A 26192-nucleotide genomic window follows, 5' to 3' on the forward strand; every position below is an offset into this window, starting at 1 on the left:
CTGCACTCTCTATTCTGCTGGTGCAGTCACTGTGCACATACATTACATTACTGATCCTGAGTTACATCCAGTATTATACTCCAGAGCTGCACTCACTATTCTGCTGGTGCAGTCACTGTGTATATACATTACATTACTGATCCTGAGTTACATCCTGTATTATACTCCAGAGCTGCACTCACTATTCTGCTGGTGCAGTCACTGTGTACATACATTACATTACTAATCCTGAGTTACATCCTGTATTATCCTCCAGAGCTGCACTCACTATTCTGCTGGTGCAGTCACTGTGTACATACATTACATTACTGATCCTCAGTTACATCCTGTATTATACTCCAGAGCAGCACTCACTATTCTGCTGGTTGAGTCACTGTGTACATATATTACATTACTGATCCTGAGTTACATCCTGTATTATACTCCAGAGCTGCACTCACTATTCTGCTGGTGCAGTCACTGTGTACATACATTACATTACTGATCCTGAGTTACATCCTGTATTATACTCCAGAGCTGAACTCACTATTCTGCTGGTGCAGTCACTGTGTACATACATTACATTACTGATCCTGAGTTACATCCTGTATTATACTCCAGAGCTACACTCACTATTCTGCTGGTGCAGTCACTGTGTACATACATTACATTACTGATCCTGAGTTACATCCTGTATTATACTCCAGAGCTACACTCACTATTCTGCTGGTGCAGTCACTGTGTACATACATTACATTACTGATCCTGAGTTACATCCTGTATTATACTCCAGAGCTACACTCACTATTCTGCTGGTGCAGTCACTGTGCACATACATTACATTACTGATCCTGAGTTACATACTGTATTATACTCCAGAGCTGCACTCACTATTCTGCTGGTGCAGTCACTGTGCACATACATTACATTACTGATCCTGAGTTACATACTGTATTACACTCCAGAGCTGCACTCACTATTCTGCTGGTGCAGTCACTGTGTACATACTTTACATTACTGATCCTCAGTTACCTCCTGTATTATACTCCAGAGCTGCACTCACTATTCTGCTGGTGCAGTCACTGTGTACATACATTACATTACTGATCCTCAGTTACCTCCTGTATTATACTCCAGAGCTGCACTCACTATTCTGCTGGTGCAGTCACTGTGTACATACATTACATTACTGATCCTCAGTTACATCCTGTATTATACTCCAGAGCTGCACTCACTATTCTGCTGGTGCAGTCACTGTGTATATACATTACATTACTGATCCTGAGTTACATCCTGTATTATACTCCAGAGCTGCACTCACTATTCTGCTGGTGCAGTCACTGTGTACATACATTACATTACTGATCCTGAGTTTCATCCTATATTATACTCCAGAGCTGCACTCACTATTCTGCTGGTGCAGTCACTGTGTACATACATTACATTACTGATCCTGAGTTACATCCTGTATTATACTCCAGAGCTGCACTCACTATTCTGCTGGTGCAGTCACTGTGTACATACATTACATTACTGATCCTGAGTTACATCCTGTATTATTCTCCAGAGCTGCACTCACTATTCTGCTGGTGCAGTCACTGTGTACATACATTACATTACTGATCCTCAGTTACCTCCTGTATTATACTCCAGAGCTGCACTCACTATTCTGCTGGTGCAGTCACTGTGTACATACATTACATTACTGATCCTGAGTTACATCCTGTATTATACTCCGGAGCTGCACTCACTATTCTGCTGGTACAGTCACTGTGTGCATACATTACTGATCCTGAGTTACATCCTGTATTATACCCCAGAGCTGCACTCACTATTCTGCTGCTGCAGTCACTGTGTACATACATTACATTACTGATCCTGAGTTACATCCTGTATTATACTCCAGAGCTGCACTCACTATTCTGCTGGTTGAGTCACTGTGTACATACATTACATTACTGATCCTGAGTTACATCCTGCATTATACTCCAGAGCTGCACTCACTATTTTGCTGGTGCAGTCACTGTGCACATACATTACATTACTGATCCTCAGTTACCTCCTGTATTATACTCCAGAGCTGCACTCACTATTCTGCTGGTGCAGTCACTGTGTACATACATTACATTACTGATCCTGAGTTACATCCTGTATTATACCCCAGAGCTGCACTCACTATTCTGCTGGTGCAGTCACTGTGTACATACATTACATTACTGATCCTGAGTTACATCCTGTATTATACCCCAGAGCTGCACTCACTATTCTGCTGGTGCAGTCACTGTGTACATACATTACATTACTGATCCTGAGTTACATCCTGTATTATACCCCAGAGCTGCACTCACTATTCTGCTGGTGGAGTCACTGTGTACATTACATTACTGATCCTGTACTGATCCTGTATTATACTCCAGAGCTGCACTCACTATTCTGCTGGTGCAGTCACTGTGTACATACATTACATTACTGATCCTGAGTTACATCCTGTATTATACTCCAGAGCTGCACTCACTATTCTGCTGGTGCAGTCACTGTGTACATATATTACATTACTAATCCTGAGTTACATCCTGTATTATACTCCAGAGCTGCACTCACTATTCTGCTGGTGCAGTCACTGTGTACATACATTACATTACTGATCCTGAGTTACATCCTGCATTATACTCCAGAGCTGCACTCACTATTCTGCTGGTGCAGTCACTGTGCACATACATTACATTACTGATCCTGAGTTACATACTGTATTACACTCCAGAGCTGCACTCACTATTCTGCTGGTGCAGTCACTGTGTACATACTTTACATTACTGATCCTCAGTTACCTCCTGTATTATACTCCAGAGCTGCACTCACTATTCTGCTGGTGCAGTCACTGTGTACATACATTACATTACTGATCCTGAGTTACATCCTGTATTATACTCCAGAGCTGCACTCACTATTCTGCTGATGCAGTCACTGTGTATATACATTACATTACTGATCCTGAGTTACATCCTGTATTATACTCCAGAGCTGCACTCACTATTCTGCTGGTGCAGTCACTGTGTACATACATTACATTACTGATCCTGAGTTACATCCTGTATTATTCTCCAGAGCTGCACTCACTATTCTGCTGGTGCAGTCACTGTGTACATACATTACATTACTGATCCTCAGTTACCTCCTGTATTATACTCCAGAGCTGCACTCACTGTTCTGCTGGTGCAGTCACTGTGTACATACATTACATTACTGATCCTCAGTTACATCCTGTATTATACTCCAGAGCTGCACTCACTATTCTGCTGGTGCAGTCACTGTGTACATACATTACTGATCCTGAGTTACATCCTGTATTATACTCCAGAGCTGCACTCACTATTCTGCTGGTGCAGTCACTGTGTACATACATTACATTACTGATCCTGAGTTACATCCTGTATTACACTCCAGAGCTGCACTCACTATTCTGCTGGTGCAGTCACTGTGTACATACTTTACATTACTGATCCTGAGTTACATCCTGCATTATACTCCAGAGCTGCACTCACTATTCTGCTGGTGCAGTCACTGTGTACATACATTACATTACTGATCCTGAGTTACCTCCTGTATTATACTCCAGAGCTGCACTCACTATTCTGCTGGTGCAGTCACTGTGTACATACATTACATTACTGATCCTCAGTTACCTCCTGTATTATACTCCAGAGCTGCACTCACTATTCTGCTGGTGCAGTCACTGTGTACATACATTACATTACTGATCCTGAGTTACATCCTGTCTTATACTCCAGAGCTGCACTCACTATTCTGCTGGTGCAGTCACTGTGTACATACTTTACATTACTGATCCTGAGTTACATCCTGTATTATACCCCAGAGCTGCACTCACTATTCTGCTGGTGCAGTCACTGTGTACATACATTACATTACTGATCCTGAGTTACCTCCTGTATTATACTCCAGAGCTGCACTCACTATTCTGCTGGTGCAGTCACTGTGTACATACTTTACATTACTGATCCTGAGTTACATCCTGTATTATACCCCAGAGCTGCACTCACTATTCTGCTGGTGCAGTCACTGTGTACATACATTACATTACTGATCCTGAGTTACCTCCTGTATTATACTCCAGAGCTGCACTCACTATTCTGCTGGTGCAGTCACTGTGTACCTACATTACATTACTGATCCTGAGTTACATTCTGTATTATACTCCAGAGCTGCACTCACTATTCTGCTGGTGCAGTCACTGTGTATATACATTACATTACTGATCCTCAGTTACCTCCTGTATTATACTCCAGAGCTGCACTCACTATTCTGCTGGTGCAGTCACTGTGTACATACATTACATTACTGATCCTCAGTTACATCCTGTATTATACTCCAGAGCTGCACTCACTATTCTACTGGTGCAGTTACTGTGTACATACATTACATTACTGATCCTGAGTTACATACTGTATTACACTCCAGAGCTGTACTCACTATTCTGCTGGTGCAGTCACTGTGTACATACATTACATTACTGATCCTCAGTTACATCCTGTATTATACTCCAGAGCTGCACTCACTATTCTGCTGGTTGAGTCACTGTGTACATATATTACATTACTGATCCTGAGTTACATCCTGTATTATACTCCAGAGCTGCTCTCACTATTCTGCTGGTGCAGTCACTGTGTACATACATTACATTACTGATCCTGAGTTACATCCTGTATTATTCTCCAGAGCTGCACTCACTATTCTGCTGGTGCAGTCACTGTGTACATACATTACATTACTGATCCTCAGTTACCTCCTGTATTATACTCCAGAGCTGCACTCACTATTCTGCTGGTGCAGTCACTGTGTACATACATTACATTACTGATCCTCAGTTACATCCTGTATTATACTCCAGAGCTGCACTCACTATTCTGCTGGTGCAGTCACTGTGTACATACTTTACATTACTGATCCTGAGTTACATCCTGTATTATACTCCAGAGCTGCACTCACTATTCTGCTGGTGCAGTCACTGTGCACATACATTACATTACTGATCCTGAGTTACATACTGTATTACTCTCCAGAGCTGCACTCACTATTCTGCTGGTGCAGTCACTGTGTACATACTTTACATTACTGATCCTCAGTTACCTCCTGTATTATACTCCAGAGCTGCACTCACTATTCTGCTGGTGCAGTCACTGTGTACATACATTACATTACTGATCCTGAGTTACATCCTGTATTATCCTCCAGAGCTGCACTCACTATTCTGCTGGTGCAGTCACTGTGTACATACATTACATTACTGATCCTGAGTTACATCCTGTATTATCCTCCAGAGCTGCACTCACTATTCTGCTGGTGCAGTCACTGTGCACATACATTACATTACTGATCCTGAGTTACATCCTGTATTATACTCCAGAGCTGCACTCACTATTCTGCTGGTGCAGTCACTGTGTACATACATTACATTACTGATCCTGAGTTACATACTGTATTACACTCCAGAGCTGCACTCACTATTCTGCTGGTGCAGTCACTGTGTACATACTTTACATTACTGATCTTCAGTTACCTCCTGTATTATACTCCAGAGCTGCACTCACTATTCTGCTGGTGCAGTCACTGTGTACATACATTACATTACTGATCCTGAGTTACATCCTGTATTATACTCCAGAGCTGCACTCACTCTTCTGCTGGTGCAGTCACTGTGTACATACATTACATTACTGATCCTGAGTTACATACTGTATTACACTCCAGAGCTGCACTCACTATTCTGCTGGTGCAGTCACTGTGTACATACTTTACATTACTGATCCTCAGTTACCTCCTGTATTATACTCCAGAGCTGCACTCACTATTCTGCTGGTGCAGTCACTGTGTACATACATTACATTACTGATCCTGAGTTACATACTGTATTACACTCCAGAGCTGCACTCACTATTCTGCTGGTGCAGTCACTGTGTACATACATTACATTACTGATCCTGAGTTACATCCTGTATTATTCTCCAGAGCTGCACTCACTATTCTGCTGGTGCAGTCACTGTGTACATACATTACATTACTGATCCTCAGTTACCTCCTGTATTATACTCCAGAGCTGCACTCACTATTCTGCTGGTGCAGTCACTGTGTACATACATTACATTACTGATCCTCAGTTACATCCTGTATTATACTCCAGAGCTGCACTCACTATTCTGCTGGTGCAGTCACTGTGTACATACTTTACATTACTGATCCTGAGTTACATCCTGTATTATACTCCAGAGCTGCACTCACTATTCTGCTGGTGCAGTCACTGTGCACATACATTACATTACTGATCCTGAGTTACATACTGTATTACTCTCCAGAGCTGCACTCACTATTCTGCTGGTGCAGTCACTGTGTACATACTTTACATTACTGATCCTCAGTTACCTCCTGTATTATACTCCAGAGCTGCACTCACTATTCTGCTGGTGCAGTCACTGTGTACATACATTACATTACTGATCCTGAGTTACATCCTGTATTATCCTCCAGAGCTGCACTCACTATTCTGCTGGTGCAGTCACTGTGTACATACATTACATTACTGATCCTGAGTTACATCCTGTATTATACTCCAGAGCTGCACTCACTATTCTGCTGGTGCAGTCACTGTGCACATACATTACATTACTGATCCTGAGTTACATCCTGTATTATACTCCAGAGCTGCACTCACTATTCTGCTGGTGCAGTCACTGTGTACATACATTACATTACTGATCCTGAGTTACATACTGTATTACACTCCAGAGCTGCACTCACTATTCTGCTGGTGCAGTCACTGTGTACATACTTTACATTACTGATCTTCAGTTACCTCCTGTATTATACTCCAGAGCTGCACTCACTATTCTGCTGGTGCAGTCACTGTGTACATACATTACATTACTGATCCTGAGTTACATCCTGTATTATACTCCAGAGCTGCACTCACTATTCTGCTGGTGCAGTCACTGTGTACATACATTACATTACTGATCCTGAGTTACATACTGTATTACACTCCAGAGCTGCACTCACTATTCTGCTGGTGCAGTCACTGTGTACATACTTTACATTACTGATCCTCAGTTACCTCCTGTATTATACTCCAGAGCTGCACTCACTATTCTGCTGGTGCAGTCACTGTGTACATACATTACATTACTGATCCTGAGTTACATACTGTATTACACTCCAGAGCTGCACTCACTATTCTGCTGGTGCAGTCACTGTGTACATACATTACATTACTGATCCTGAGTTACATCCTGTAGATCTTCTATTATAAAAATGAAAAACATAACAATAATAATAACCAGAAAATAAACAATGTAATGAACTGGTCCAGCCGCTCCCTCTCTCCTCACACACATATTATACATATATACACAATAATAACTATCTACACTGTGACATCTGGTCCGGTTACCCAACAAATAATAACAATATAATAAACAATAACCGACAAATTATATACAAACTAATATATACATTCTTTCTTTCTTTTTTTTTTTTTTTTTAAATAAATAAAATAAATACTAACTATACAAATATATACAAGACAAAACAAAACCCCCCACACTCGAGCCCACCAGTCCCTCCCCGGCACTGACCTGAGAGCTGGTCCTGCGCCTCATGCCTCAGTCCATATCCAGCGTCCATAGGCCAGATCAGGCAGTGCCAGTTTTTCACCCAAATAACCAGTGTCCCACAAGATGAACCCACCTCCCCCCCCCCTTTTCCCTCCACCCAACCTAACACCTACACCCAAACCCATATATACAATATATACAGAAACAAACAATACAATAACCACAACTGACAAAGCCCAAGTTCGGCGCCTGCAGCCCTACATCACTGTCTACTAATCAATAAAACAAAAATCTATGGTGTCAGCAGCAGCCCACCACCAGGAGAGGAGACGACCAGACTAGGGCACACTAAAAGAAAAGCCCCTCCAGAGGAGAGCTGCCCTCCGTGTACCCAGTCTCTCATACTCCAGAGAACGCACCTTCACCAGGTCACCGAGTATGGTCCTAAACACATCGTCCACTGGGAGGATTTTCCGCTGCGTCGATACTAAGAACCGTGCGTTCCACGTGTGATAACCACTTCGCTAACTAGAAATAAGGTGCAGCGGTCTCGACCACCCAGGTCCCCGAATGCTCCATAGGCCCATTCCGCATAAGAGAGACCGGCCAGCCGGGGCCAGCCAATGGAGGCGCCCACCCTGTTGTACACCTCTGTGTTAAAGGGACAACAAAGCAGGAAGTGGTCCATGCTTTCAAGCATGGTACCACAATGCTCCCGAGGACAGTTCCTGTCCTCAGAGCTCCTACACTTCAGATTGTCCCTCACACACAGTTTCCCATGGAAGCAGCGCCAAGCCAAGTCCCAAACCTTCGAGGGGATCCTGATAGAATTCAAAAGATGCAGACCCACCCCAAGATCCCGACTTGGGCAATCTCTGAGCGCCAGAGGCCTCTGAAAATGGGTCAACAGAACCCTTTTGTCAAGGAGCTTCCTTGGCAGAGTCCTGACCACCCACATTCCCAGACCCCACCGGCGAATTACCTTCAGAACCACGGTAGCGTAAGCCGGGAGATGTCCATGCGGTGTGCGGAGATCCTTCACTTGCCCTCCTGTCTCCCATTCCTGGAAGAAAGGCTGAAACCATCCCTTACAGGAGAATACCCATGGAGGAGCCCTCTCTTTCCAGAGGTTTGCAATATTGATCTTAATGAAGGTATTCACAAGGAATACCACAGGGTTGACCATACCCAACCCTCCTAGTCTCCTCGTACGGTAAGTAACCTCCCTCTTGACCAGGTTCAGTCTATTCCCCCATAACAATTGAAAGAACAAACTGTAGACCCGAGTCCAGAGAGGCTCTGGCAAGATGCACACACTGCCCAGATAGATCAGCAAAGGGAGCAGGTAAGTTTTGATCAGGTTTACCCTTTCCCTTAGGGTCAAAGACCAACCCTTCCATTGGTTCACCTTCTGAGTGGCGATCTCTAGCCTGCTGTCCCAATTTTGTTTGGGGTAATCCCCCTGGCCAAATTCGATGCCAAGAACTTTTGCAGAGACTTTGGGTTCTGGAAGGGTGTCCGGGAGATCAAAACCAGGATCTCCTCCTCCCAGCCAGAGACTCTCACACTTATCCCGGTTGATCTTAGACCCGGATGCCTCCGAGTAGCGATTTACCTCTGACATCAGCCATTCTGCCTCCCCATCAGAGGAAACAAAAACGGTGACGTCATCGGCATACGCCACCACTCTCAGAGTGGCTTCCGGTGCTGCCCGGTCCATCCCGATCCCAGCTAACGGTCCACGCTCCACCCTCCTAAGAAGTGGGTCAATCGAAAACGCGTACAGTAGCGGGCTCAAGGGACAACCCTGGCGAACACCACACCCAACCTCAAAAGAGCTGCCAATCCAACCGTTCACAAGTGGGAAACTCTCTGCCCCAGCGTACAAGGTCTTAAGCCAATCAACGAACCCCCCCGGCAGGCCATACCTCAGAAGGACAGACCAGAGGTACTCATGATTAACCCGATCAAACGCTTTTGCCTGGTCCAATGACAGCATGTACCCCTTCCAGTGGCCAGCCCTACCCTGCTCCACCGCCTCTCGGACACAGAGTACAGCACTAATTGTACTGCGGCCCGGAACAGAGCAATGCTGGGCCCCCGAAAGGAGCTGGGGTGCAAATTTCACCAGCCGATTAAACAGCACCTTTGCCAAAACCTTCCTGTCTGCATTGAGAAGCGCTATGGGACGCCAATTCTCAATGCAAGATGGGTCCTTACCCTTTGACAAGATGATCAGGGCAGACCTCCTCATTGACTTTGGCAGAGTGCCCGAGGAAAGACACTCATTGAATACCTCAGTCAAGAGGGGAACCAAGGCGTCCTTAAAGGTCTTATAGAATTCAGATGTTAAGCCATCCGGACCGGGAGATTTCTTCAGGGCAAGCCCTTCAATCGCCAACTTAACTTCCTCTTCCCTGATCATCTCTGTCAAAACGCCAAGAGAGGGGTCTACCCCTGGTTCGGGGACGGCTTCAGCCAGAAAAGCCGACATCTCATCCCAATCCAGATCCCTCTTCCCCAAGAGGTGCGAGTAGAAGGATCTGACGACCTCCAGGATCCCCGATCTGGATCTTTTCAGGGACCCCGCAGTGTCAACCAGTCCTGTAACAACTTTACTATTCACTGACATCTTGCAGTTTCTGTAAGGGTCGGGCGAGCGGTACTTCCCGTAATGCCTCTCAAAAACCAAAGATGCGTGTCTATCATACTGACACCTCATTAGCAAAGATTTCACTCTGGAGATCTCCTCGCGGCTACCTCCAGTTGAGACAAGATGCTCGAGTTTCCTCCTCAGGCCCTGATACAGGCGATACCTGTCCAGGCTCCTGAGGCTCGAGAGCTGGCGGAAGAATCTCGCCACCCTTTTCTTGAACATCTCCCACCACTCTGACTTACTACTACAAAGATCCAGTAAGGGTACCTGGCTCTGAAGAAAATCCTCAAAGGACTGTCTTATCTCCGCTTCTTCCAAGAGAGACGAATTGAGCCTCCAAAAGCCTCTTCCCATCCGGGGGGTCTCTGTAACATTCAGGGAAAACAAAATCATACAGTGATCGGAGAACTCCACCTCAACAACAGATACTGCTGAAGAGACGGCTTCCTCCTTTAAATAAAACCTGTCTATCTTGGACCTACAGTTACCTCTATGATAGGTGAACCCCTCGTGGCCTGGGGTGTGCCGGATGTGGACATCCACCAGGCGAGCCTCACTAGCTATACTATTAAGGGCGACGCTATCATAAGTCAGCTTATCTCTGGAACCTCCTATCCCGGGGCCTCGTGACAGTGTTGAAGTCCCCTCCAAAGACGACCTGCCGACTCGTAAAAAGGTAGGGCTTGTTCCTCGTAAAGAGACACTTCCGGTCCCACTTAGATTGGGGACCATAAATGTTAATGAGCCGAAGCTCCTGTCACTTCATGAGGACATCTAATATCAGGCACCTCCCCATGTCTAACTCAATAACCCGTCGGCATTCTACTGGTGCGGTAAAAAGGACCGCCACTCCGCTATACGGCTCGGCCGCAAGAGACCAATAGGAGGGCCCGAGTCTCCACTCCCTCTTAGCTATAAACACCTCTGCCATATTTGGCAGCCTGGTCTCTTGCAAAAAGAAAATGTCAGCTTCAACCCGGCTGAGAAAATCAAAGGCCGCAAATCTAGACATATTTGACTTAATGCTGGCGACATTAATGGAAGCCAGCGTCAACGGAGTGGGTACCGCCATCATTGGTGATTGAGTTAGATGGCTTTCTTCTTCCCACTCCCCTTACCCTCTGCCTCAGAGGAGGAATCCTTCCCCCTCTTTAATGACACAGAGGTGTCCATTCCCACATTTTTCCTTCTTTTCTCGTCCTCGTCTCCGGACTCTGGGCCAGTCCCTCCCCCCAAGGACCCTGCATCCCCAGGAGAAGGAGACTCGGCGCCCCCTGTAAGCTCCGCTGAAGCCGGAACCTCACCCTCGGCCTCCTCCTCAGAGGAAGAGATGTTATCAAGGGCTTGGAACAGGTTAGAAAGACCAACCAGAGGGGAGTCAGTTTTACCTTCCTTAGGTACCTTGGTCAGAGCGGGAGAAGATGTTTTATCTCCCTTCTTTTTCTTCTTTTTGGTGCCGAGCTTACGCTTGTTCTCTAGCCACCGCTTATTATCCTCATCCATACTTTCATAATGGGAGGATTCTGAGGCAGAGGCGGTTTCCTCCCTGTGGATCCTCCTGACCTCCTCATCCAACTCATCATCCCTCGGGGCCTCAGCAGCAAGACTGGCATCCAGGACAGGGGCTGCCCCGGTAACCCGGGGCTCACCCCGCTCCCTCTCCTGTCTGCGCTTGTCTAGACGCCTCAGCTGGGCAGGCTTCTTTTTATTGCTTTTCTTCCCTGGCCCCTCGGCTCCCCCACCCCTGCTAGTCCCCTCCCCAGCAGAATCGGCCTCACGGCTTACTCCCACCGGGGTCTCGACTGCATTAGCGAAGGAGCGAGGACAACGGCTGAATGGGTGACCTAACTCACCACACAGGTGGCACCTAATCTCCACACAAGAGGCGGCAAGATGGCCGACACCCCCACACAACGCACATTTCTGCACGGTGCAGTTTGCACTGAAGTGTGTGGGGTCGCCGCACCTGTGACAGAGCTTCGGTTGCCCCTGGTAGAAGACCAGGATACGATCCCTACCCAGGAAGGCAGACGATGGAATGTGGGCAACCGTACCACCTGAACGCTTAAGTTTTACCATAAACGTCCAGGCCCCTGACCAGATACCAAACTCGTCGCGGTTTTTCTTTGGCATCTCCACCACCTCTCCATACCGACCAAGCCACGTCATGATGTCATAGCAAGAAAGCGACTCGTTACGAGTCATCACGGTCACTTTCTTGATCTGGTTTTGGCGAGACACTGCCTGAACGGCAAAGTCTCGCCAGCCGTGCTCATTTTTTGCCAGCTCATAATTCGCCCAGAAGAGCTCAAGCCCCTCCGGCCGAACAAAGCTGATATCAAACTCAGGCGTGGAATAGGGATGTATCAAGGCGTAGATGTCAATCGCCTTGAAGCCCATCCTCAGCAGGAGCTCCACAACTTTAGACCTTGGAGGACATGCATCACTGCCCCTCCACCGAAGACGGACCACATTCCTACGCACACTGCCTGGCCCGGCTGTTGGGAGGGACTACACTGTATCCCCCCCTTTTTGCTCTCGGAAGGCCACGAGGCCATGCCTCTCTATCCAGAAGGATAGATCAACCTCTCGACCCTCTACCATTAGTGATCTCTCCCCCTTCTTTAGAGCCTCCAGAAGGCGCCGTTGCAACATGCCGTCCCCAAAGCCCGGAGACAAGGAGGATGCCCTATTTGCCCTGGAGGTGACACTGGCATAACTCTGGACAGGTGTTGCCACCCCCGGGGGGGCAACCGGACCAGTGACCACATCAGCCCGAACAGCAACACCATTACCCACCTCCATCTCACCCTCCACCAAACCAGCAACCACACCACTAGACAATGAATTAGCCTCATTCACCCCCACCACCACATTCATTCCTGCTGGACCAGTAACAATGGCGGATGACATTTTGACCTCTGCATCAGGCACAAGGGGCTCAGTCACCTCCATAGAACTGGAGGCGACCTCACCCCCGGTCTTATGTGTGCCCTCCACATCATTGGTCGGTAATTTCCGCTGTTTGGCATTCGGAATAATGTGCCGCTGATCTTTAGATGCTGTTAGGCGCCGCTGATCTTTAGCATCAGGATCTTCCGGACCAGTGACGCCAACACAAAATAGCACTTTCGTGGGAGGACCGGAACGCTCAGCCCCGACAGCCCCCTCACACTGCCGTCGCTTCTCAACTAAGTGATCAGCGGCAACAGCATTCAGAGGCGCCGAGGCTACCGGAGCTGCCCCCGACACCGGGCCGCTCCCCCCTCCCGCTGAGGAGCGCACCACAGCATCGTGGCCTGACGGAACGCCCGCCGCCGGGCCGCCCTCACTGTCCAGCCTCTCGGCTGATGCACCTCCTGCTACGTCCCCACTACTACAAGCAGAGACGGAGCTCTGCGCCTCACTACCGCGCTCTGTAATCTCCCCGCGCCTTTGCACCGGATCCACAGCAGAACCCGGGCTGGGCTGGGCAACGGGGCTTATACAGCGAGCTGAGCCTGCCGCCGACTCAGGGGGTACAGGGACGGGGGCATATACGTATCTTACCGCTTCCTGCTGCTTTGGCTTGGTCTTCTTTGCCTTTTTGTGGCCCCCAGGTGCTTCTTCTGGTAGATCGTCACCAAGATGGAAGTTTTGGAGGCACACTGGGGACTCCAGGAGCTTAATCTCCGCCATTAGCGCCCCTCCCTGGCCGCTGCTGTCACTGTCCTCCCCAGAGCCGGCAGAACTGCGACCGGACGTCACTGTCGCCTGTCCTGCAGGGAGCTCGCTGCACGTGGCCTGCGGGTGACTTTGCAGGCTGCCAGGTGGGGCTTCCTGCTGGTCATCATCACTCTCATCATCCACCTGGCTCTCAGGCTGCAGCCCCATCTGCCTTTGCTCTCTGGTATCAGCCATTTCTCTAAAGCGGTCTTCATTTATTAGTTTTTCTTTGAAATGACCACTCTGCTCCCTGATGTCAGCTTTCCTCAGTTCCAGTAGGTGAATCTCGCTGGTCAGTCGCTTTACCTCGGCCTGGAGTTTAGCCTTGCTCTGTTTGGAGGCCCCCGCAGCTTTGGCGCTTGTGCAGCGCAGCTCCTCCTGGAGCCTCCTGATGAGCTTACTGGCATCTTCATACTCACGGAGGCGGATCATGACCCGGGAGGCATAGGTGGACACAGACTCCCGGGGTCCCTGCAGCGCCCAACCCCCCTCAGGGAGGTCGGCCTCACATCCGTGAGCACTCCGCTTTCCTCCGGAAGGAGCACCATCTTGCACGCCGCTGTCAGGCTTTACCTCCATGCTGGAAGCCTTGCGGCTTCTAGGGGTCTCCACAATCCCGGGAGGAGTAGGAGCCACATTGCTGCGAATCCTGGTGCAGCGTCTCACCCCCGAGTCCTCTGATGTGCAGGCCGGTTGCTGGTTTCTTCTGCCCCCCGCCTGCCTGGTTCGGGAAGCAGAAGCCTGGGACTTGGCTCCTTCACACATCCCAGAAACCAGCTCTCCCTCCGGGAAAGAGAGAGAGCAGGTCCCCAGGTGGAGAGGTGTTGGTTCCCAGAGATCAGGAGCTCACAGCAGGATCTGCAGCCACCACACCCGTAATCACCACACTGACTAGCAGCTGATCAGAGCTGCACCCAGTATGCTGCTGGTGCAGTCACTGTGTACATACATTACATTACTGATCCTGAGTTACATCCTGTATTATACCCCAGAGCTGCATTCACTATTCTGCTGGTGCAGTCACTGTGTACATACATTACATTACTGATCCTGAGTTACATACTGTATTACACTCCAGAGCTGCACTCACTATTCTGCTGGTGCAGTCACTGTGTACATACATTACATTACTGATCCTGAGTTATATCCTGTATTATACTCCAGAGCTGCACTCACTATTCTGCTGGTGCAGTCACTGTGTACATACATTACTGATCCTGAGTTACATCTTGTATTATACCCGAGAGCTGCGCTCACTATTCTGCTGGTGCAGTCACTGTGTACATACATTACATTACTGATCCTGAGTTACATCCTGTATTATACTCCAGAGCTGCACTCACTATTCTGCTGGTGCAGTCACTGTGTACATACATTACATTACTGATCCTGAGTTACATCCTGTATTATACTCCAGAGCTGCACTCACTATTCTGCTGGTGGAGTCACTGTGTACATACATTACATTACTGATCCTGAGTTATATCCTGTATTATACTCCGGAGCTGCACTCACTATTCTGCTGCAGAGACTGGTGTAATGAGGATATTTTCCAGATTGCGTATGACTAGAATCCACTCTGGAGATTTCAGCTTTGCAGCCTGTGGACTTATGAATGCAGCTCTGGAGTATAATACAGGCTGTAATTCATGTATTCTGCAGCTCATGCATTACTCACAATATCAGTACACAGCTCGATGAAGAGGATGGTGATGCAGCCCAGGGGCAGGGGGACGCTGGCAGTGATGTAGATGAGATATGGCGCCAGCTCGGGGATGTTCTTGGTCAGGGTGTAAGCGATGGATTTCTTCAGATTATCAAAGATCAGACGACCTGAGAGAGAAGACGATATACAGGGTGGGCCATTTATATGGATACACCTAAATGAAATGGGATTGGTTGGTGATATCAACTTCCTGTTTGTGACTCATTAGTGTATGGGAGGGGGAAACTTTTCCAGATGGGTGGTGACCATGGCGGCCATTTTTAAGTCGGCCATTTTGGATCCAACTTTATTTTTGTCAATGGGAAGAGTGTCATGTGACACATCAAACTTATTGAGAATTTCATAAGAAAAACAATGGTGTGCTTGGTTTTAATGTAACTTTATTCTTTCATGAGTTTTTTTTACCAGTTTATAAAATCTGAAACAACGGATACTGGAAGCCTGTGCTAGCATTTCTTCTGCGGTGCTGCTATCAGTGTGTCAAGAGTGGGAGAAGAGGGCGGCATTGACAATCCAACACAATGGGCAGCACTTTGAACAAGTGGTCATAAACTTGTAAAAAACTCATGAAAGAATGAAGTTGCGTTAAAACCAAGCACACCATTGTTTTTCTTATGAAATTCTCAATAAGTTTGATGTGTCACATGACCCTCTTCCCATTGAAAAAAAATAAAGTTGGATCCAAAATGGCCGACTTCTAAATGGCCGCCATGATCACCACCCATCTGGAAAAGTTTTCCCCCTCCCATATACTAATGTGTCACAAACAGGAAGTTGATATCACCAACCATTCACATTTAATTTAGGTGTATCCATATAAACCCCGTCTTATCTGCAACACTAGAGAAACAAGACAATCCTGCACTCTGCACGTCCCCAGCATTGCCACTAGGTGGCATCAGAGACCCGCAGTGTCGCCTCACCTTGTTCCACGCCTGTGACTATGGATGCAAAGTTATCGTCCAGCAGGATCATGTCGGCTGCATTTTTGGCTGCATCAGACCCTGCAATTCCCATAGCGATTCCGATGTCGGCCTTCTTCAGAGCTGGGGAGTCATTGACACCATCACCTGTCACTGCCACAATCGCTCCCTGTAAGAACAGCAAGCAGCGCCGCGGTCAGAGCCGATAGATTGTGAGCTCTTGAGACCAGTGCACTCCATAGATTGTGTACTGGTGGAGAGAGGTAGAAGATGACAGTACAAGACTGGGGGTATTTACCAGTTTCTGACAACTTTCCACAATAATCAACTTCTGCTGCGGAGACGTTCGAGCGAAAACCATCTCAGGATGCAACTTTAGTACTTCCACCAGCTCCTCGCTGCTCATGTCTTTCAGCTGCCCACCATTAATGACACACGCCCGAGCATCTCTGAGGGCACAAAAAAATATTTCTCATCCTGTAATGACCCGGATTTACATCCTGTATTATACTCCAGAGCTGCACTCACTATTCTGCTGGTGCAGTCACTGTGTACATACATTACATTACTGATCCTGAGTTACATCCTGTATTATACTCCAGAGCTGCACTCGCTATTCTGCTGGTGCAGTCACTGTGTACATACATTACATTACTGATCCTGAGTTACCTCCTGTATTTTTTACACCAGAGCAGCACTCACTATTCTGCTGGTGCAGTCACTGTGTACATACATTACATTACTGATCCTGAGTTACATCCTGTATTATACTCCAGAGCTGCACTCACTATTCTGCTGGTGCAGTCACTGTGTACATACATTACATTACTGATCCTGAGTTACATCCTGTATTACACTCCAGAGCTGCACTCACTATTCTGCTGGTGCAGTCACTGTGTACATACATTACATTACTGATCCTGAGTTACATCCTGTATTATACTCCAGAGCTGCACTCACTATTCTGCTGGTGCAGTCACTGTGTACATACATTACATTACTGATCCTGAGTTACATCCTGTATTATACTCCAGAGCTGCACTCACTATTCTGCTGGTGCAGTCACTATGTACATACATTACATTACTGATCCTGAGTTACCTCCTGTATTATACTCCAGAGCTGCACTCACTATTCTGCTTGTGCAGTCACTGTGTACATACATTACATTACTGATCCTGAGTTACATCCTGTATTATACTCCAGAGCTGCACTCACTATTCTGCTGGTACAGTCACTGTGTACATACATTACATTACTGATCCTGAGTTACATCATGTATTATACTCCAGAGCTGCACTCACTATTCTGCTGGTGCAGTCACTGTGTACATACATTACAGTACTGATCCTGAGTTACACCCTGTATTATACCCCAGAGCTGCACTCACTATTCTGCTGGTGCAGTCACTGTGTACATACATTACATTACTGATCCTGAGTTACATCCTGTATTATACTCCAGAGCTGCACTCACTATTCTGCTGGTACAGTCACTGTGTACATACATTACATTACATTACTGATCCTGAGTTACCTCCTGTATTATACTGCAGAGCTGCACTCACTTTTCTGCTGGTGCAGTCACTGTGTACATACATTACATTACTGATCCTGAGTTACATCGTGTATTATACTCCAGAGCTGCACTCACTATTCTGCTGGTGCAGTCACTGTGTACATACATTACATTACTGATCCTGAGTTACATCCTGTATTATACTCCAGAGCTGCACTCACTATTCTGCTGGTACAGTCACTGTGTACATACATTACATTACTGATCCTGAGTTACATCCTGTATTATACTCCAGAGCTGCACTCACTATTCTGCTGGTGCAGTCATTGTGTACATACATTACATTACTGATCCTGAGTTACATCCTGTATTATACTCCAGAGCTGCACTCACTATTCTGCTGGTGCAGTCACTGTGTACATACATTACAGTACTGATCCTGAGTTACACCCTGTATTATACCCCAGAGCTGCACTCACTATTCTGCTGGTACAGTCACTGTGTACATACATTACATTACTGATCCTGAGTTACATCCTGTATTATACTCCAGAGCTGCACTCACTATTCTGCTGGTACAGTCACTGTGTACATACATTACATTACTGATCCTGAGTTACATCCTGTATTATACTCCAGAGCTGCACTCACTATTCTGCTGGTACAGTCACTGTGTACATACCTTACATTACTGATCCTGAGTTACATCCTGTATTATACTCCAGAGCTGCACTCACTATTCTGCTGGTGCAGTCACAGTGTACATACATTACATTACTGATCCTGAGTTACCTCCTGTATTATACTGCAGAGCTGCACTCACTTTTCTGCTGGTGCAGTCACTGTGTACATACATTACATTACTGATCCTGAGTTACATCGTGTATTATACTCCAGAGCTGCACTCACTATTCTGCTCGTGCAGTCACTGTGTACATACATTACATTACTGATCCTGAGTTACATCCTGTATTATACTCCAGAGCTGCACTCACTATTCTGCTGGTGTAGTCACTGTGTACATACATTACATTACTGATCCTGAGTTACATCCTGTATTACACTCCAGAGCTGCACTCACTATTCTGCTGGTGCAGTCACTGTGTACATACATTACAGTACTGATCCTGAGTTACACCCTGTATTATACCCCAGAGCTGCACTCACTATTCTGCTCGTGCAGTCACTGTGTACATACATTACATTACTGATCCTGAGTTACATCCTGTATTATACTCCAGAGCTGCACTCACTATTCTGCTGGTGCAGTCACTGTGTACATTCATTACAGTACTGATCCTGAGTTACATCCTGTATTATACTCCAGAGCTGCACTCACTATTCTGCTGGTACAGTCACTGTGTACATACATTACATTACTGATCCTGAGTTACATCCTGTATTATACCCCAGAGCTGCACTCACTATTCTGCTGGTGCAGTCACTGTGTACATACATTACATTACTGATCCTGAGTTACATCCTGTATTATACTCCAGAGCTGCACTCACTATTCTGCTGGTGCAGTCATTGTGTACATTCATTACATTACTGATCCTGAGTTACATCCTGTATTATACTCCAGAGCTGCACTCACTATTCTGCTGGTGCAGTCACTGTGTACATACATTACATTACTGATCCTGAGTTACATCTTGTATTATACTCCCGAGCTGCACTCACTATTCTTCTGGTGTAGTCACTGTGTACATACATTACATTACTGATCCTGAGTTACCTCCTGTATTATACTCCAGAGCTGCACTCACTATGCTACTGGTGCAGTCACTGTGTACATACATTACATTACTGATCCTGAGTTACCTCCTGTATTATAGTCCAGAGCTGCACTCATTATTCTGCTGGTGCAGTCACTGTGTACATACATTACATTACTGATCCTGAGTTACCTCCTGTATTATACTCCAGAGCTGCACTCACTATTCTGCTGGTGCAGTCACTGTGTACATACATTACATTACTGATCATGAGTAGTGTTGAGCCACCCCCGTAGTGTTCGAGTTCGGTTCGGTTCGTCGAACACCCGTGTGTTCGCCGAACTGTTCGTCGAACACCTTCGAACACCGTTAAAACCAATGGCAGGCAAACAAAAACACATAGAAACACATAGAAAACACCTTCAAAGGTGTCCAAAAGCTGACAAACTGCTCAGAAGACACAACTAACACATGGAAAAGTGACAAGTACATATAGTCATGCGAAAATAAAAGAGGTGGAGGAGTAAAAGGAGGGGGAGACACAGATATAGGCATGTCATGCCCTTCTAAAATCCAAAAAGTGAGAAGCCGACACGGCCAGTCCGCTCCTGCCCGTGCCACCTCCGTGTCGCCGGGTTTGTGCCAGAGCCGCGGTGAACCCTGATGGCCAGCCCCCCTCTCCCAATACTGGTGCCTGTCCGTTGGTGGGTCGAGCGAGCCCCCCTGTGGTGGAGGCAGCTCTAAGCTTTTTAATTTAAATTGTCTCTCTAATTTGAATGAATACACTTTAAATCCATTTACAAGGATCTATTGGAGGGCAAGTCTCATGCCAGCAGCCGCGTAATTCCAGCTCCAGTAGCGTCCACTAAAGCTGCTGCAGTTAAAAAGCTTTTATAAGGATCGAGCTCGGCTGTCCACCGCAAGGCATCCTACTGCCAGTCCCAGCCCCTATGCCTTGGGGTGCCTCCTGATGCTCTTCAATGAGTATCCCATGGTCCCGAAGCATTTCCTTTGAAAAAATTAAGTGTCTAAACTACAGGTGGTGTAGCTTGCTTAACAGCCGGGATAATCCGCTGACTAGCAGACACTGCTACTAGGCACAAAGTATTTCCTGGGCTAGATGCAGTTAAAAATTTGTAATTAGATACTCTCGTTGGATGCTGAGAAAGCATTCCATAGAGTCTCCTGGCACGCCATATATGATTCTCTTAAAAAGCTTGGGGTAGGGGTCTAGGGGACCCTTTTATAGCCAAAATCACGGCCCTGTATCGCAATACGTCACATAGGCTGAAGATAAATGGAACTGTAGCACCCTGAGGGCTCGGTTGCTACAGAGGTATTGCACCTCACCCAGAGGTGTGATATCTCACTCTCAGGTAAGGATGGAGTGTGGATCAGGACCCGACACCTGCATGCATTACACCACATTGCCGTGGGGCAGGGCGACCAATATGCCCCTGAGATGGGCACGACAGTCCCTGTCCCTGGCTGGAGTGGGGGGAGGGAACACTGAGGAAGGGGAACCCTGTAGTGCAGGAGCAGGGAGGAAGCAGTTCCTGGGTGCATTGAGAAGGGAGTATAAAAGGTGGGCACCATCTTAGTTCAGTGCAGAGAAGTCTGAGCAGAAGTGGCAGGGAGCAGGGGCTCTGCATGAGCTCTGCTCCGGAGGCGGGCCTAGTAACAGAGGCCCAGGCCTGGAAGAGGGAGAAGGAAGGAAGAGGAGCGGAGAAGGCTCCAGGAACGAGGAATGAAGGGATCCCAGGGGTGCGGACGGGCGAGTCGCCACCGCACGCCCGAATCCACCTGCGTGGAGGGGTCAGGCCAAAGGGGGAGACCGGTCCCCAAACTAGTGGAGGCAGGAAACGACCCTCAGCTAGAAACCGGAGGCTCTGACATTTTATGTGGCGCAGCCCCTCGCTACACCCGCTAGGAAGGCACCACATAGGGTCAGGGAAACTGGCGCCAAGTTTACCAAGAGGAGGCCCGAGGCAGCCGGACAGAAGTGTTGGTAAGAAAGGCCAGACAAAGGACACACAAAGGGGGTCCTGTGAAGTGCTCCAAAGTTATCTGGGAGTTGTCTGAGCCCCTCACCTGGTGAGCACAGTACGACGTGGGCAGCCGTTACCTGCAGACGTGGTCTGGATAATAAGAACTGTGAGTAAAGGCCCTGGACTGCATCACTGACTCCGTGTCGTTACTGCTGCTGCCCTGCACCATCACCCCCATCCTCCGCATACACTGCCCTGAGGCTATACTCCTCCCGTGGGGAGTTATGCTACGCTCTGCTGCACCCACAACACCAGCCTCAGCGGTCTGCCCTGCAGCGGCGGTTCACTCTGACCGCAATCCACGGGTGGCGTAGTCGGACATTTAAACATCAAAACCACATAAATAGTTCCGCCACTGGTTTGACCGCCCTGAGCCACGGAACCGGGTCGCCGCCACGAAGACTACAACCACCAGCATCCACCAAAAAGGGTCCGGCTCCGGGTGTCCCAAGGCCCAGGGGGTGCGTCAGAACATTTTCATCACCTTTCACAATCACCAATGGGACAAGGCAGGGATGTCCTCTGTCCCCTCTCTTATACATCCTAGTGACGGAGCACCTGCTCTCATCAATTCGCCATAACCCCAATATTAGGTGGATTGAGGTGGGAGGCACCGAGTACAAGTGCTCTCTATTTGCTGATGATGTCCTAGTATATATCACTCAATCACATATATCCATCCATGCTGTTATGGCTGAAATAGATCACTTTGTTACATGGTAAAATTTTAAAATCAATGCAGCGAAGTCTGAGGCCCTCGATGTCTCCCTCCCCAAATCCATATAGGATTCCATCCAGTCCAACTTTCCCTTTGCCTGGCCCTCACAGGGTATCAAATACTTAGGAATTCCTATTCATAGAGACCTCTCCCATCTATGTTATTTTAATTTTGGGCCCTTTATTGAACAACTCCATACAGACCACGGTTGGCAAGTTAGAACTGTAAGATTCACTACGTGAACCGCTGGTGTTTTGTGGAAAAGCACATGTACACTGCGTTCCAAATTATTATACAAAAAGTGTTTAGGAGTGATAAGGGAAGAATTTGTTTGTTTGTCAGTTAAACTCATTGATGGAGATGTGTGTCAGGGCTCTTTATATCACTGTAAGCAATTGCAGACACCTGTGCTAATTAGTTTGGCAGGTGTGTCCAATGAAAGGCAAGACTACTTAAGAAGGCTGTCTCACATTATTAAGCAGCCTACATTTTCTGCCAAAATGGGAAAGAAAAAGGATGTGTCGGCTGCTGAGAAGCAACAAATTGTGGAGTGTTTAGGTCAAGGCATGACTACAATCAACATTGTGCGATGATCAGGATGAAGTGTCTTGGCAATCAAGAAGTATGTAGCTGATTCACAGTACACACGTGTGCGTGCTGATAAGGGCAAATTGAGGACTCTTTCCTACAGGCAATTACGTCAGGTTGAAAGAGCAGCGGCAAAAAAGCCTTGTCATAGCAGCAGACAAGTTTTTGAAGCTGCTTGTGCCTCCAACGTCCCCCGAACAACAAGATGCAGGGTCCTTCAGAGGTTTGCAGCTGTGCATGCGCCATCCTGTCGACCTCCTCTATCCACTTCACACAAGCAGAAACGGCTCCAGTGGGCCAAACATTACATGAAGACTGATTTCAAAACTGTTTTGTTCACGGATGAGTGCCGTGCAGCGCTCGATGGTCCAGATGGATGGAGTGGAGGATGGCTGGTTGATGGACACCCCACGCAAACACTGCTACAGCGCCAACAAGGAGGAGGTGGAGTAATGTTTTGGGCTGGAATCATGGGGAGAGAGATTGTCGGCCCCTTTAGGATCCCTGAAGGCGCTAAAGATGAACTCCATAATGTATGTGGATTTTCTCAAACAGCACTTCCTGCCATGGTTCAAGAAGAAGAACCGTGTATTTCACAGCAAGATCATTTTTCTGCATGATAATGCACCATCTCATGCTGCACATAAAACATCTGCATCTCTGGCTGATATGGGCATAAAAGGGGACAAACTTATGGTGTGACCCCCATGCTCCCCTGACCTCTACCCCATTCAGAACCTTTGGAGCATCATTAAAAGGAGTGTCTATGATGGCGGGAGGCAGTTCACATCTAAGCAACAGCTCTGGGAGGGTATTCTGTCCTCATGCAAAACAATTGAAGCAGAAACCATCCAAAACCTGACAAATTCAATGGACGAGAGAGTTCAGAAGCTCCTTTCGAACAAGGGGTCCTATGTGAAAATGTAACATCACCTAGAATAAAGTTTTGAGTTGAAAACTGTTTGATTTCAGTTTCTAACAACCTGCTAATGCTTATAATTTCAAAAATGACCATTTTTTTGGTCTTTATTAAAATGAAAAGGTTGATCGAAAAGTTTGGGGGATCTAAGAGTGTGGCAACCCAGTAGTCATGATTACTTCGAATTCTGACAATATGAGGGTCATGCTGCAGGTAGTGCAGCAAGAAGGCACTTATGTACCTTGCGCATCTCGGAGCCCCAAAATTATTTTCCGGGCTAGATGCAGCTAAAAATTATTTTTAATTTTAAATCTGGTGGAGCTTATTATAGATGGCCTAATAGGATCAGTGCTACACTGCTACAAAGCCCAAATTATTTTCCAGTCAAGATACAGATAAACATGATTAGTAATTTGAAAGCTTAAAACGGTTGGTAGGGTGATTTTAACCAATCATCAAGCTTTTACTCTCCCCAGGATGACACAGGGGTAGAAAAGTCGTTTCGGATCCATGATTTGTTCATCTTTATGAACGTGAGTCTGTCTACATTATCAGTGGAGAGCCGCGTGCGCTTATCTGTCAGCACACCACCAGCAGCGCTGAACACACGTTCAGACAGAACGCTGGCTGCGGGGCATGACAAGATCTCCAAGGCGTAAGTGGCTAGCTCCGGCCATTTATCCAGATTGGAAGCCCAAAAAGAGCAAGGGTCCAGTGACACAGTCGTGGCTTCAATGTTTACTTGGAGATACTCCTGTACCATCGTCTCTAGGCGTTGACTATGTGTCAGACTTCTTGTCTCCTGTGGCCTTGCAAAGGATGGGCTAAAAAAGTGGTGAAATGATTCCGCAAAATTGATGTTACCAGCAGATACTGTGGTTCTGTTACGGTTTGAGTGCTGAACACTTGACGGTCCCACGGTTGGCAAGTTGGAACTGTGAGATTCACTACGTGCACCACTGGTATTTTGTGGAAAAGCACATGTAAGATTCTGCAACAGTCTCTGCTGATACTCCTGCATGCGTGCATCCCTTTCTATGGCAGGAATAATTTCTGCAAATTTACTTTTGTACCGGGGATCTAACAGTGTGGCAACCCAGTAGTCAGGATTATTTCTAATTCTCACAATTCGAGGGTCATGTTGCAGGTAGTGCAGCAAGAAGGCACTCATGTGTGTTGCGCATCCAGGAGCACCAAGTCCCTGTTGTGTTGGTGGCGAGGTAACAATCATGCTTCCTTCCTCTGTCCTCTCCCCCCAACCTCGCACAACAGAAATGTTATCAAGGTCTCCCTCATCTGATGAGTCTTCCATCAGTTCGTCCTCCACTTCTTCCTGGGCTCCTGCACCTTCCTCACTAGTTTGGCTGCTACCATGCGCCCTGGTAAAACCATCTCCCCCACCCTCACATGCCTGCCGCCTTGGTGCTGCCGACCGTCTGGACCTTGCAGATGTTAGCCCTTCCGCATACAACTCCTCCTCCTCTACTTCCTCCACCTCCTCTTGTGCCACCACCTGACTCCGAATTCTGTTTAACATGTGCTCCAGCATGTAAATCACCGGAATAGTCATGCTGATAATGGCATCGTCAGCACTAAACATCTTCGTCGCCATTTCAAAACTGTGCAGAAGGGTGCATAGGTCCCTGATCTGAGACCACTCCTCCAGCGTGATTTGCCCCACCTCTGGATCTCGTTGGCCCAGGCTATACGTCAGAACGTATTGCACCAGGGCTTGTCGGTGCTGCCACAGTCGCTGCAACATGTGCAGAGTTGAATTCCACCGGGTAGGCACATCGCATTTTAGCCGGTGAAGTGGCAGGCCCAACGACTTCTGTAGAGATGTAAGTCGCTGAGCTGCGGGATGCGAACGGCGGAAGTGAGCACACAGCGACCGTGCCCTCTGCAGAAGGCCATCTAGTCTGGGATAGTGGGCTAAAAATTGCTGGACAACCAGGTTCAACACGTGAGCCATACAAGGCACGTGTGTGACATTGCCCCGGCGAAGGGCCGCACCCAGGTTTGCAGCATTGTCGCACACGGCCTTCCCTGGTTTCAGGTCCAGTGGAGACAAC

At 47.4% G+C, this 26192-nt stretch overlaps 1 protein-coding gene across 1 annotated transcript in view; it reads right to left on the bottom strand.

The window, feature by feature from the left end:
- The window catches only part of ATP4A (ATPase H+/K+ transporting subunit alpha), a 94060-nt gene that overhangs the window by 15562 nt on the left and 52306 nt on the right, over window positions 1-26192 (bottom strand). Inside the window, exons 15-17 of the mRNA XM_073655568.1 lie at window positions 16910-17060; window positions 16612-16780; window positions 15641-15795 (exon numbers count right to left, since the gene is read on the bottom strand). Coding sequence (XP_073511669.1) covers window positions 15641-15795; window positions 16612-16780; window positions 16910-17060 — 475 coding nt within the window. The remainder of the gene's footprint in view (window positions 1-15640; window positions 15796-16611; window positions 16781-16909; window positions 17061-26192) is intronic.

The sequence above is a fragment of the Phyllobates terribilis genome, unplaced genomic scaffold (genome assembly GCF_046119375.1).
Source record: "Phyllobates terribilis strain yellow unplaced genomic scaffold, ASM4611937v1 Scaffold_12__6_contigs__length_324123572, whole genome shotgun sequence".
NCBI classification, from domain to species: Eukaryota; Metazoa; Chordata; class Amphibia; order Anura; family Dendrobatidae; genus Phyllobates; species Phyllobates terribilis.